This window comes from Heloderma suspectum, chromosome 3 (assembly GCF_057233095.1).
Source record: "Heloderma suspectum isolate Gila_16-S chromosome 3, 16-S_ref, whole genome shotgun sequence".
In the NCBI taxonomy this organism is placed as follows: Eukaryota; Metazoa; Chordata; class Lepidosauria; order Squamata; family Helodermatidae; genus Heloderma; species Heloderma suspectum.
This window is the reverse complement of record NC_139460.1, coordinates 49,143,149-49,155,653: the sequence shown is the minus strand read 5'-3', so window position 1 is coordinate 49,155,653 and position 12,505 is coordinate 49,143,149. Positions and strand designations below refer to the sequence as shown.

The 12,505-nt window shown below is 46.5% G+C and overlaps 1 protein-coding gene across 1 annotated transcript in view; it reads left to right on the top strand.

The window, feature by feature from the left end:
- ATP1B1 (ATPase Na+/K+ transporting subunit beta 1) overlaps nucleotides 1-12,505 on the top strand; it is a 41,120-nt gene that overhangs the window by 19,683 nt on the left and 8,932 nt on the right. The window contains exon 3 of the mRNA XM_084843169.1: nucleotides 11,049-11,207. Coding sequence (XP_084699295.1) covers nucleotides 11,049-11,207 — 159 coding nt within the window. The remainder of the gene's footprint in view (nucleotides 1-11,048; nucleotides 11,208-12,505) is intronic.

Below are 12,505 nucleotides of genomic sequence, written 5' to 3'. Positions count from 1 at the left end.
CAGGTGGAAGTCTAAGAAGCTGCCCGCTTGGTTTACATTTGGCATGTGTGAATCACTGGCACGTTTATTTCCTGAGTTCTTTCACAAGCTGCCTGTGGGTGATTTACTCCTCTTTCCTGTCACAAATGCCCACATGGCATTGTTGGTCTAAGGTTACTGAGTAAGGGCAGGGCTGCTGGAAGGAGTTATTCTTGTTTGCCCTTTAGCAACAGCCAGGAAGCATTTATTTATTTTGGAAGAGGTAGGCATGTAATGCAAAGCTGTAGAGGGTAAAGGCGGAAAGAAGTGAAGCACAGCTTGTGTGTTGAATTATATCTTAAGACTTGATGAAAGATATCTGTTTGATCTTCAAATAAGCTGCAGAGACAAATAGCACTTCTGTTTTCAGAGTAAGTAAAATGCAGTACAAGTGGGTTCTTTGTAATGCATGGGCCTTTCTGAGCATTGCATTTTTCCTACACAGGAGTAATCCATGCATAGGAAAATATGTGTGCCACTGTAGTAGGGTGGCCACCTATGAGTCACCCGCCAAGAAGAAATGCATCACCAAAAAAGATTTATTTTTGCATAAAATGTACATATGCTAATTTATATGTATAGATGCAATTTAGAACAATTATTACAATTTAAAGAGAAATACAGTACATCTCACCATAGTGTGGAAGACTGTGATCAGGTGACCTGCGTGCATGTCTGTTCAGTTAACTGCCGATTGCGACAGTTCTTATGGTTCTTCACCTTTAAACCAGAATTGGACAGGACAGCCCTTCAAATAGAGGACTGTTCTCTGTAAAAGGGGACACATGGCCACCCTACCCTGTAATGTCTGAATGGTGGCATGCATATTTTTCCTGCTGCATCTACATGGAATAGGCAGCAACACCATACTTCAGACACAGTAGTACACATGCTTACGCGGAGGAAACCTAAAATGTAAAGAAAAAGTAATAGGCCTGAGTCAGAGGCAGAGCTGGCAATAGTTTGCCAACTTTCTCTTGTAACCCCTTGGCTACCATTAATCTTCCACTTGCAGGGATGGGCTGCTTTTATATCAGGTGGGGGAAGGAATGTAATTATGGAACACTAATCTAAGATTGCTAGAAATTAGAATGTGTGTGTGGAGGCGGGGGGGTCAGAAGGAGGGCATTGCTGTAGAATAAATGTTATGTATATATTTTATGAGAACCACCTTAGAAAAATTTATTGAAGGGTAGCATACACATTCATTAAACAAACCATTGGTTCCTGGGAGCTGATGAACTGGGAACAAAGGAAACCTTCCCTTTGGACTAACAATTCTCACTCAGCACAGAAGGCACTCCTGGATGTGGTGGGGGAAGGAGAGGAGAAAATGAAGCAGAACTAGGCAACACCTTTTTGTTTAAACACTCTCAAGATCTGCTCCACACATCTCCCTGCTATTGGTTGGTAAAAGCAACCAGGGCTTGATATCATTGTGTTAAAAGTTTTGCTGGCCCCACTCCAATACGCAGTGAGTATTGGCTGCCACTTGGAGAGGGTGGTGGAGAAATGCTTCATATGATGATATAGCACAGCCTTCCCCAACTTAATGCCCTCCGAATGTGTTGGATTACAACTCCCATCATTCCAAGGCAACATGGCCATTGGTCAGGAATGCTGGGAGTTGTAGTCCAAAACATCTGGAGGGCACCAGGTTTGGGAAGGCTGTGCTAAACCATAGTTTAGTGTGACATGAACAAGTCTAGGCAAATCTTTGGTACACACACTGCATGTTTAACAAACTATAATTAATATTAACCACAGTTTGTCAGTTTGGATGAAACAACAAGCTGCAAATAAGCAAAAATGGAAGCGAAAGCTTCCAAATCCTCCTCGCTGCCACACTAGAGAAGGAGAGGAAAGCAGACAGTGCACAGACCTAAGGTTTGCCTAGACTCATTCACATCATACTAAACTATGTTTCAGCATGAGATCTGGACATGGCCACTGAGTTCACTAATTGGTGGGGGCGGGGGGAAGACAGGAGACCTGACTCTGCTGGTCGGACAGGTCTCTTGCACAGGGGCACTGGCGGGGTTGAGGGGGCCCTAGACAAGATACTCTTTGTGAAGGACCCTGGACTGGATACTCCTTGTGGGGAGGCCTGGACTGTCCTGGGCATTCTCCACACACACACCTGCCCCCGCCCTGGGTTTCTCCCGTTGTCGCTCTGGTCACTTGCTCTCTTCCCCCGTCAGGTGGTGGGAAGGGAACAAATAGGTCAGTCACATTGTCTTTCATCTTAAAACCTCTTTATAGAGGTTTTGCAGTATACTGGGCAGCCTGGCAACCTCTATAAAACATTATTTGAAAGCACAGGGGCCAACACATTCCTTTCCTGCCACCTGGCTGCTCTCTTTCCCCACCCCCACCCAGTTTTCCACTGCTCTCCCCACCACCACCGCCCACCGCCCCATGACCAGGGGATGGTGCCTTATTTCCTCTTTAAATGTCTTATCCTTTCTCCAAAGAGGCTGTGCATCCTGCAGAGTGAGACTCTGGTGGCATCCACTGTCTTCATTTCCCCAGAGTGCCTCTGGGCCCACATTAAGGAAAGTCTGGACTCAGTAGACTAGCTGAGTGACTTACCCAGTACCTCTTACATTAAATGGTTTGAAGGTGGGGGAATAAGGTGCTGCCACCATTGCTGCACTGTCATTTGGGGGCCCTCCTGGCTGCGGGTCCCTGGACCTGGGCTGTGTAATCTGGCCTCCTTACACAGTAGCTCCTGAACTGGGTCAGTGTAGAACAGTAGGAACAATTTATCTGAGCACTGAGAACCTGGGCAGTAAAGTAGTAGTGCCCTTGAAGGTCTACAGCTTTTCTCAGTTCACCCCAGTTTTAATCAGTTACTCCTCCCAAGGATTTAACTCACTGGCTAGATCCCTTTTATGTGCTTCATGACCTATTATATGAAATTGTATGATGACTGTGTAAGTCACCCAGCTGGTCTACAAGAGCCAGTGAGCTCTAGTAGTTGGAGTGTTGGCCTGGGAGTTGGGAAACCCGGCTTCAAGTCCCCACTCGGACATGAAGTTCACTGGGTGACTGTGGACCAGTCACTGACTCTCAGCCTAACCTACCTCACAGGGTTGTTGTGAGGATAAAATGGAGAGGAGGGGGACCATGTAAGCCACCTAGGGTTCCTTGAAAGAGGAAAAAGGGTGGGATATAAATGTAGTAATAAATAAAATGTAGTAATAAATAAAGGACATGGAACAATAGGCTCAAGTGACAGGAAGCCAGTTTCCGGCTAAACATCAGGAAAAACTTCCTGACTGTTAGAGCAATATGACAATGGAACCAATTCCCTAGGGAGGTGGTGGGCTCTCCCACACTGGAGGCGTTCAAGATGAGGCTGGACAGCCACCTGTCAGGGATGCTCTGACTTGGATTCCTGCACTGAGCAAGGGGTTGGCTTTGATGGTCTTATAGGCCCCTTCCAACCCTACTATTCTATGGATCTATGAAATATAATAATTAAAAAATCCTAGATGCTTTATTAAACTTGCTGGATTCAGGGGCCTTGGGAGAAGAAAGTGTATTATTGAGAGCTTGTCCTTTGTGTAGGACTAACTGTTGAACAGGCTGTCAATGTAGCATCCCCCGCCCTGCCTGTTCACTCCCAGGTGGATGTGCCAAACGGAAGAAGAACGTGCGCCTCAAGGCACACGCTGTGTGGGCAGAGGCAGCAACAGGAGCAGCAGGACCTTCATCTCCCATTACTTTCAGTGTCAGCGTTGAACGTGCCCCATGTAATTCAATTAAAACTTGACCTGAAAGTCACGGGAGAGCAAACATGTGGAATGCATTCATTTGTATGGGCTGCTTATGTACGTCTCCTCCCGATATCATTTTCGACTCCTTCCTCCTTGCCCCTTCCCCAAAAGGCAAAACTAGTAAGGAAGATGTATTGCTTGTTGTTCAGTTTTTGCGGCTCCCAAACCAGGCTCCCTTCACCCTTCTCTAATCTGAGCCATGAGGCAAATGCAGGCTATTCAAAGAAAACAGCACAGGATGAGAGCTCTGTATTTTGCATTCCAAATGTGGGAACTTCCAGTCACCATTTGTATCCTTCACGCCTGTGGAGAGCTAGGCTGGCAGGACAGCTGTATGTCCTCAGTGGTGTAGATCAAGATCCAACTGGATTGGTCTTTTCATCAGTGGAGGCTGGTGGCTCTGATGTCAGTGGGGCGGTGCATCCACTCCAGGATTCAGTCAGAACTAGTCAGAACTCTAAAGGAGCTATCCAAGGTGCTTGGATCACTCCTTTAGAGTTCTGACTGTTTATGACTGAAACCGGTTCACCCCCCACTGACATCGGAGACACCAGTCTCCACTGATTTTCATGTAAATTGATGCAATGTTTCTGTTACCTGTTCCTAAAGTGGCCACATTCTATACCCCAGCCTCCCCCAAGATGTCCCCCTCCAGATGTTTTGGATGTCCCATCAGCCTCAGCCAGCATGGCCAATGATCAGGAATGTTAGGAGTTGCCAGGCTACTAGTCCTGGTGGCTATATGCTACATCCAGTATCAGAGGCAGGCCGTATGCCTATGTACGCCAGTTGCTGGGGGTCACAAGTGGGAGGGTGCTATTGCACTCATGTCCTGCTTGTGGGTTTCCCACAGGCAGCTGTTTGGCCACCGTGTGAGCAGAACGATGAACTAGATGGACCCTGGTCTGATCTAGCACAGCTTTTCTTATGTTCTTAGGTTGTTATGAGTTGTAGTTCAAAACACATCTGGAAGGCACCAGGTTGAGAAAGGCTGCTCTTCTGAAGCATGTGTTTGAAGTTTTCTGGTAAGAAGTGGCAGAAGACAGAAATTTGCAGGGGGGGAAGGGAAATAAAGCTGTAGAGCAGCCCTTGGGGATGATAGGAACTGTAGTCCAGCACATCTGGGGAGTGTCAGATTGGGGAAGGCTGTGGAAAAGACAGCTAAGCAGGACAACATAATGTTGTCCTCTGGATACTGGAGTGTTCTCTGTGCTTTTTCAAAATGGGAGCATAGAGACTCAAGAATCGATATTCTGCACCAGGCAATACTGTGTCCAGTGAACTGTGATAGCCAGATTGCCCTGAGCAAATGGTACTACATTTGTGTTTGGCTGCTATCCAGAATGACCCAGGAATAAAGCTGGTGCGTTCTGGGCCCAGAACATAAATGCATTTCCCTTTTTTCCTCACTTGACTGTAGAGATGCTTGTTTGGCTTACAAGTGCAGCATTCGGCATGCAAATCCCTGCACTGTGTCATTAGCATACAGGTCTTCACCCCCACCCCCCAAGGGATGCTCCTGGGCAAATATGCTGTTCAGAGTTACCCACCGTTCCAGAAGAAGTGTGCAAGTCCGCCTCGTTCCCCCACACCTCCTGTAGGGAAAATTTTATTCTTATTTCACTTCCTTTTCTCATTTCTCAGCAACATATGAACTTCGCAGTACACTAAATTGTTCTTTTTGCTGGGAGCCTTCAGGATTGGAGTCAGAGGCTGGTGGTGTATGCAAGGCTTGTACAACAAGTGTCCTAGGCAGCTGAAGAATGAAACCTTATCTGGCAGCACTCTTATTCCCTGTGCTGACACTCACTACTTTATTATGTGTTTGTTTTTTAAAAAAGAAAAGAAGAAGAAAAAAAGAGGGTGGAGGGAAGTTCAAAACATCCAGCTTTTTTGTAATTCAAGGCTGAGGTTTTCCTATGTCATGAAGCAGAGTGGACGTTCTTTTGGCAATCCTAGCCAGTAGGGACAGGGGGAAATTCATTCAGTTTACATTTTATTGAAAGCCTACCTAGTTCGCATTTCCTGAGCCAATATACTAACTGAATGGGGTTACCTTTCAGTATTTGCACTTCTCCCATCAAAAAATGCCTATATTAGGGGACAGTGCATGCAAAAATTCCTATATTTGTGAAAATAACATACAAAAATGCAATATATTAGGGGCAATTGCTTGCAAAAATGTTTACATTGGGGAAATTGCATACCAAAAATGCATATATTCAGAGAAATTGCACAAAAATGTGTATTAATTTTCATCCTGACTTTCTTTAAAAAAATTGCAAACTGGTGCAGGAATGGGATGAAATGGGCTTAAACTGGGAAAAGGAGAAACTGAAATTGACAAATTCGTCCGCCCCCATCAGTCAGTAGCTTGGGCATGACAAGTGACTGTGTGAGTGACTTCTTGGCACTTGGTATCTGAAGCTGCTCCCAGTCAACATGCGTGTGCCATCATATATGCATTGCTTTCTCCAGCCTGTCACATTTGTTACTATTTGGAATCTTAGAATATGACCACTCTAGATTAGAACCAGAACCATGATGACGTTCAGTGCACGGTCACAGGTCAGCCAGAAGTAACAAGGTGTTGGCCCTCTCCAAGCTTTCATTGTCCACAATGCATGTGTGTGGGGGCGGGGGGGCAGGGCGGGTAGCAGTCCCTGCTCCTCACCTATGCACATTTGTTAGAACAGGGTAGACAGTCAGGTGCCCTCCAAATGTTTTGGGCTACAACTCCTATAATCCCTGATCATTGACCATGCCGGCGGGGGCTTGTGGAAACTGTAGTCCAAAACATCTGGGGGGTGCCAGTTACCTACCCCAGCATTAGACCAACTGCAGAGGTCTGTACATCTGCAGCCTTCTACAGAAGCTCTTTTGACTGTCTAGTAATTCAGGGGCACCTCCTGCCACCCCTCGCTGCACACATGGATAAGAAATGGCTGGAAAGGAGTCCTGGCCTTTGACCAACTAAGTAGCAAGCCTGATATTGGCATGGTGGAAGAGTGTGTTTGTGCATCTGGGTCAGCAGCTTTTCCTCCTCAGATTTCACAGACCAGGGAAAACACCCTTTGCCCTGCTGCTTGTAAGGCAGGGCTGTAGAACCTCAGGCCCCAGACTCCAGTCTGACCCTCCAGGATTTCCCCAGATGGCCACACCCCTTCCCTTGGCCCCACCCCTTCCCCAACCACCAATCACTTGGCAGTTTCCCAGCTTCCGCACAGATTTTTTCCCCCACTCGAAAAGGTTGAAGAGCTTCTCCTCAGGCTGAGTTACTGGCGGTAAGAGCTTTGAGCTACAACATGCTGGTATTTTGGCCTGGCCCTTTGTGCCTTCAGCTCCACCCGCTACTGGCATGCAGCTCTCAAAAGCTTCTGTGAAATGGAGTTTGGCCCTTGGGCTGAAAGAGGTTCTGTAGCCCTTTGAGGAGAGAGTGCAGAAAAGGGCCACTGAAATGACCAGGGGGCTGGAGCATCTCCCCTATGAGGGAAGGTTGCAAAAGCTGGGATTGTTTTGACTGGGGAAGAGGAGGGTCAGGGAGACGTGATAGAGGTCTACAGAATGCATGGTGTGGAGAATGTAGATAGCGAGAGATGTTTCTCCTTCTCTCAAAATACTAGAACCCGGGGTCATCCCATGAAGCTGATTGGTGGGATATTCAGAACAGATAAAAAGGACTTCTTCACACAGCGCCTAGTTAAACTATGGAATTTGCTACCACAGGACGTAGTGATGGCCACCAATTTGGATGGCTTTAAAAGGGGGTTGGACAGATTCATGGAGGAAAAGGCTACCAATGGCTACTAGTCTTGATGGCTATGTGCTACCTCCAGTACCAGAGGCAGTAAGCCTATGTTCAGCAGTTGCTGGGGAACATGGGTGGGAGGGTGCTGTTGCGCTCATGCCCTGCTTGTGTGTTCCTGGTCTACCACTGGTTGGCCGCTGTGTGAACAGAATGCTGGACTAGATGGACCCTTGGTCTGATCCAACAGGGCTCTTCTTACATTCTTATGTCCTTATGAGTCAGACCTTCAGACGTGACCTGAAATGGGCTTGCCTGAGCTGCAGTAAAGCTATACGGCTCATATGGCCTTGGTCATGTGTGTTCTGGGCATATAGGTGCTGCTGGTTTAAGTGCTGGCCTCTCTAGGGATGGGGGAGAAATTGGTCCAGCTCGCCTTGCCTGATTTTGCATTTTTGAAGCACTTTGCGAACCGAAACTCAGTTATGAGTTATCCTTCCAAATTCGCACTTCCTGAATTTTAGAGCGGAGTTCTCACATTTAAAAAAAGCATACTAAAATGCATATATCAGGGAAAATAATGTTGAAAATGTATTGTATTGTTTGTAAAAAATGTGTGTATTAGGCAACAATTCATACAAAAATGCATGTATTTGTAGAAATGTGCACAAAAATGCCTATGATTTTTTTTAAAAAAAATCTCAAGTTTGGGATGAACCAAACTTAAGATTAGAGAAATGACTAAAGTTTGAGACAAACCAAATTTACGTTTGGGAAACTGAGAAGTTGAGTGAAAATGAAATGGACAGATTCATCCATCCTTGTGCCTTTCGTCCCAGAAAAAGGGTTTCCTCATAATAAATGCAAAAGAACTCCACCACCCCTTCCTGTTTGTTGAGGCTCACTCTAGGAATCTGATGCCTTTCACTCAGAATGATTAGTCAGTTTGCTGACCTGTTTGCAGAGGCTCACCTGTAGGGTCTCTGGAAAGCCCTATGATAAAAGAAGCACTTAAGTGGGGATGGAGGTTCCCATTGAGAGAAGGCTAAGACACACCAAATGCCACAAAGATTCAATTAAACCACCAGACTTCTGATAAGTGAAATCCCATGTCTGAAACTCTTACCTGGGATGGGCTTATTATTATACCTATTGGCTTGTGGGGAAGTCACTGTCATCATGCTGGGAATGGAGGGTCTGCTCTGCAAACTCAAGGAAAGTGGTATTAGGAGAAGTGAAAAGGACTGAGGGCTCATCAGTTTGATGATCCTTAATACTGAGAGTTCACAGTGCCCATTAAATTGTCCTTCCCTGATTTGGCCCCCTCCAGATGTGGAGGACTACAACTCCATCATCCCCAGCCAGCTGTAGTTAACATGACATTTCTAAAGTGGTTCTCTTCAGAGATTATATCTCTTTCCGCCTGTAAGCTGTAGCTCCTTGTCACACTGATTTTAGCAGCAGTTTGCTCATCTGTAGGGAAGCCATATGCTCACACCAGACACCCCATCACTTTAGGTATCTTTCATGAAGGTGACTTTTGATAGCTGTTGAAATAACCTTGGATTCTTTCTTTTAGGTAGGACGTGTTCAAGGACTGTGAGTCAGCACTCACAGCAGGTTCAGGCTTAATCACTTTGTTTCAGCTGAAATGCTCTTCCTGGCTCGGATGCTTTGCTGAAATCCCCAGGTGGAATTATTGGATCATAAACTGATGGAATCCTATACATTAATAGCAAATACATTCTCCAAGTATAGATCTTTATGTAGTTAAAACACCACCATCCATACACAAGAGGGGGGACATTAGCAGGTTTGGGGAAAACCCCACAGTTTGCAGAAGTAAAGAAGATCTTTAGGGGAAAAAAACCTAAAGGGGATGGAAAGCCCCACAAACAACTCAGTGAGGACTGAGCATGCTCAGTGGCTATGGAATACTAGCTGACTGTTGCAGGGAAGGGGAAACTAGTGGTGAGCAGGAACACAATGGAACAACCTGTAAGAAGGCATGACTGGCTGGAACCCTGAACAGGAGCACTCCACACTGTAAAATTCTGTTGCAGCTCCCACCTATTATACCTGTTTTCATTCTATGTAGCACCTTAGTATGAAGCACTTTGCAGTCTTGTTGAGCCTCACAATCACCTTGTGCGGGTCATTGTGTTAATACATGAAGAAGTAAGGTTGAACGAATGTTGTGTGCAGGGTTATCCCAGAGTCCGTGTCTGAGCAGTCACTTTGAACAAAGGGCTTCATACTGGTTCTCATCATTCACAACAGGCGGCTGCTGGATGTTTGGTCCACTGTAGAGTCAGTAAAGTGCTTTAACTGACCTCACTACAGCTGAAATCTGGCAGTGTGGTTCACAAGCCACATAAGAAGCTCTTCGCATGTGACACTCTTCTTACTGGAGAGCATACACGTGAATGGTAAAAAATGAACACTGTGTACACCTTTGTGTGTGTGAGCACTGCAGCTTCCAAATATGTATATATGCAGCCAAACAGACTATGGCTTGGATCCAGCTCTAGGTGCACTTAAGTGGGGTGACGGAAGTGGACTTCCCTGCCCTCTCCTTCAAACCGAAAATGCTACAAAGAGGGTCAGGGGACCCCGCTTAATGGGGAGAGCTTTGGTGCGTGGAGGGGGGATCCCCCCAAATCAGGCAGAGGCACCTTCCGTGAGCAGGGCCCTGCCACAATAGAAGGCAGATCCTGGATCCGACCCCGTTCCCATATTATTCACAAGACAGTACCCATTTGCTTGTCTCTACCCACTTAAACGGGTGTAGGGGGAAAGTCCATCCTAAGAGCCTGTTGTATAGTTCTCACTGGTGATTTGTGCGCTACCAGACAATAGTAGCCTGAACACATGAGGTGAGCTCTTACAGCTGGACCCACCAGTGGGATCCATTATACCAGTAATGGCTCATGTGCTAGGCCCAGAGATGTGGAGATCCCCACGTAACTTGGGCATAAAGTTTGCTGGGTGGCCTTGAGCTAGTCTCTTCCTCACCCCGACAAAGCTGTCGCAATGATACCACACAATATCATCCTATTTTCCTTGGAGGGAGGCTTGGTTCGAAATGTGACCATTTCAACATTTTATAGCCCTCCTGTAACTGTGTTTGTTCCCAAATTATTCTGAGCTGTTACTGCACGAGGAGAGTTCACGTGGGGGCCAAAGATGCGAGAGAGCGTGGCAATTCAGCAAACCACGTTGGATATAGACATTTCTGGAATGCAGACAATCAAGCTCTTGACAGTGCTGCACTTTTCCATAACAAGTTGTATACTAGGAACTTGCAGGGAAATATGTGGCTGGTGAACTCCAATCAATGTGTGACACTTGACCTTGTCGAGCTGCAGCCTCATGCTTTGGACTTCCTGGATCAGGGTCCTTCACTCTCAAAATTTCTGGCACAAGCACAACACAATGTAGATTGCCTTAGGTCTTTGTGTGTCTTTCTCTCTACATGACTGCTATTTTCCTTTTCTTTTCAGGACTGACAAATGTTCCCCAGGTACTTAAAATGGAGATTTCCTTCAACCCTTCTGATGCCAACTCCTACAAGAAGTACACGACCCTCCTTGACAAATTTCTGGCAACTTATAATTCAACACTGCAGAGAGATATAGATATGGAGCTTGAGTCTTGCGACTGTGAGTAGATCCGATCTTTGTTTGCACATAATGTTTAGTTTGAATATTTTTTTGAGTGGTAGGCAGCAGTATTGCAACCGAAACTCTCCCCATGACCTGAGTTCGATCCCAGCGGAAGCTGGGTCTCAGGTAGCCGGCTCGGGTCGACTCAGCCATCCTTCCGAGGTCGGTAAAATGAGTACCCAGCTTGCTGGGGGAAAGGTAGTCATGACTGGGGAAGGCAATGGCAAACCACCCCGCTACAGTCTGCCAGGAAAACACCAGCAAAAGCGGCGTTCCTCTAGGGGTCAGCAATGACTTGGTGCTTGCACAGGAGGAACCTTTCCTTTCCTTCCATCTTGCTAGCAGCTTTTCCAGTCTCACTAGGAGGAAGGTGACTACCCTTTAAGTAGATATTTTGGTCAATGTACTTTTTCCTGAATTGCAAATGCTGGGGGGTGAGGAAGTGGCCGTGAGGTGTTGGAAGACAGAGCTGTGTGTGCCATCTGACCTGCCCTGGTGACGGGACAGCATCCTCAATCGCACCTGAGGGTATCAAGCAAGCCCAATGCCCTCAGGTGCCATGGAGGATGCAGTCCCACCATCAGTATTGAAGTAAGACTCAGTTGCCAATCTGGTTGATTCCTATACATGGTGGAAAAGTTTCTGACGGGGCCATTGCCTCTGGCAGAAGATGCCTTGGGCCAGCCCTGTTAATAACTATTAAAGGCACACACACACAAAAGCCCTGTCCTTTGGAGAATCTCGTAGCCCCAAGAGCAGCTTGCGACCAACCTCTTTGAAATGAGGCAGGGCTTCTGTGATCCTCAGAGCTGTTAGCTCAGGCATGATGTCATTTTTAAACACCCCATGATCTAGAAAAATGGCGTGGTCAATACGGCACGTGTCACAGAGAGACGTAGTATGCACAGCCATGGAACTGGTCTCCGGGGCTGTGTGTTTTGGTCCCTGGCAGACGTCAGCTATTATATCACGGCAGGAAAATAAGGAAAATATGGGCTTCTTGGTAGATGTCCTTTCACTATCAGAAGTGTTTCCTTTTGGTTAGATGTTATGCTGCCTACTCAAAACTATCCCCAGATAGGCTTAGAATTCATCTTTAAACATATTTACACTCGTAGTTTGAGCCTTAAAAGCAGAACTGGGCAAAAGTGGCCCCTCCATAAGCTATTGGGCTACAACTCACATCATCCCAGACCACTGGCCATACTGGCTGGGGCTGATGGGAGTTGGAGTGCCACAGGTCGTTCACCCTGCTTTAAGGTTTAATCTCATCACTCGGAGATTATCAAAGAGGG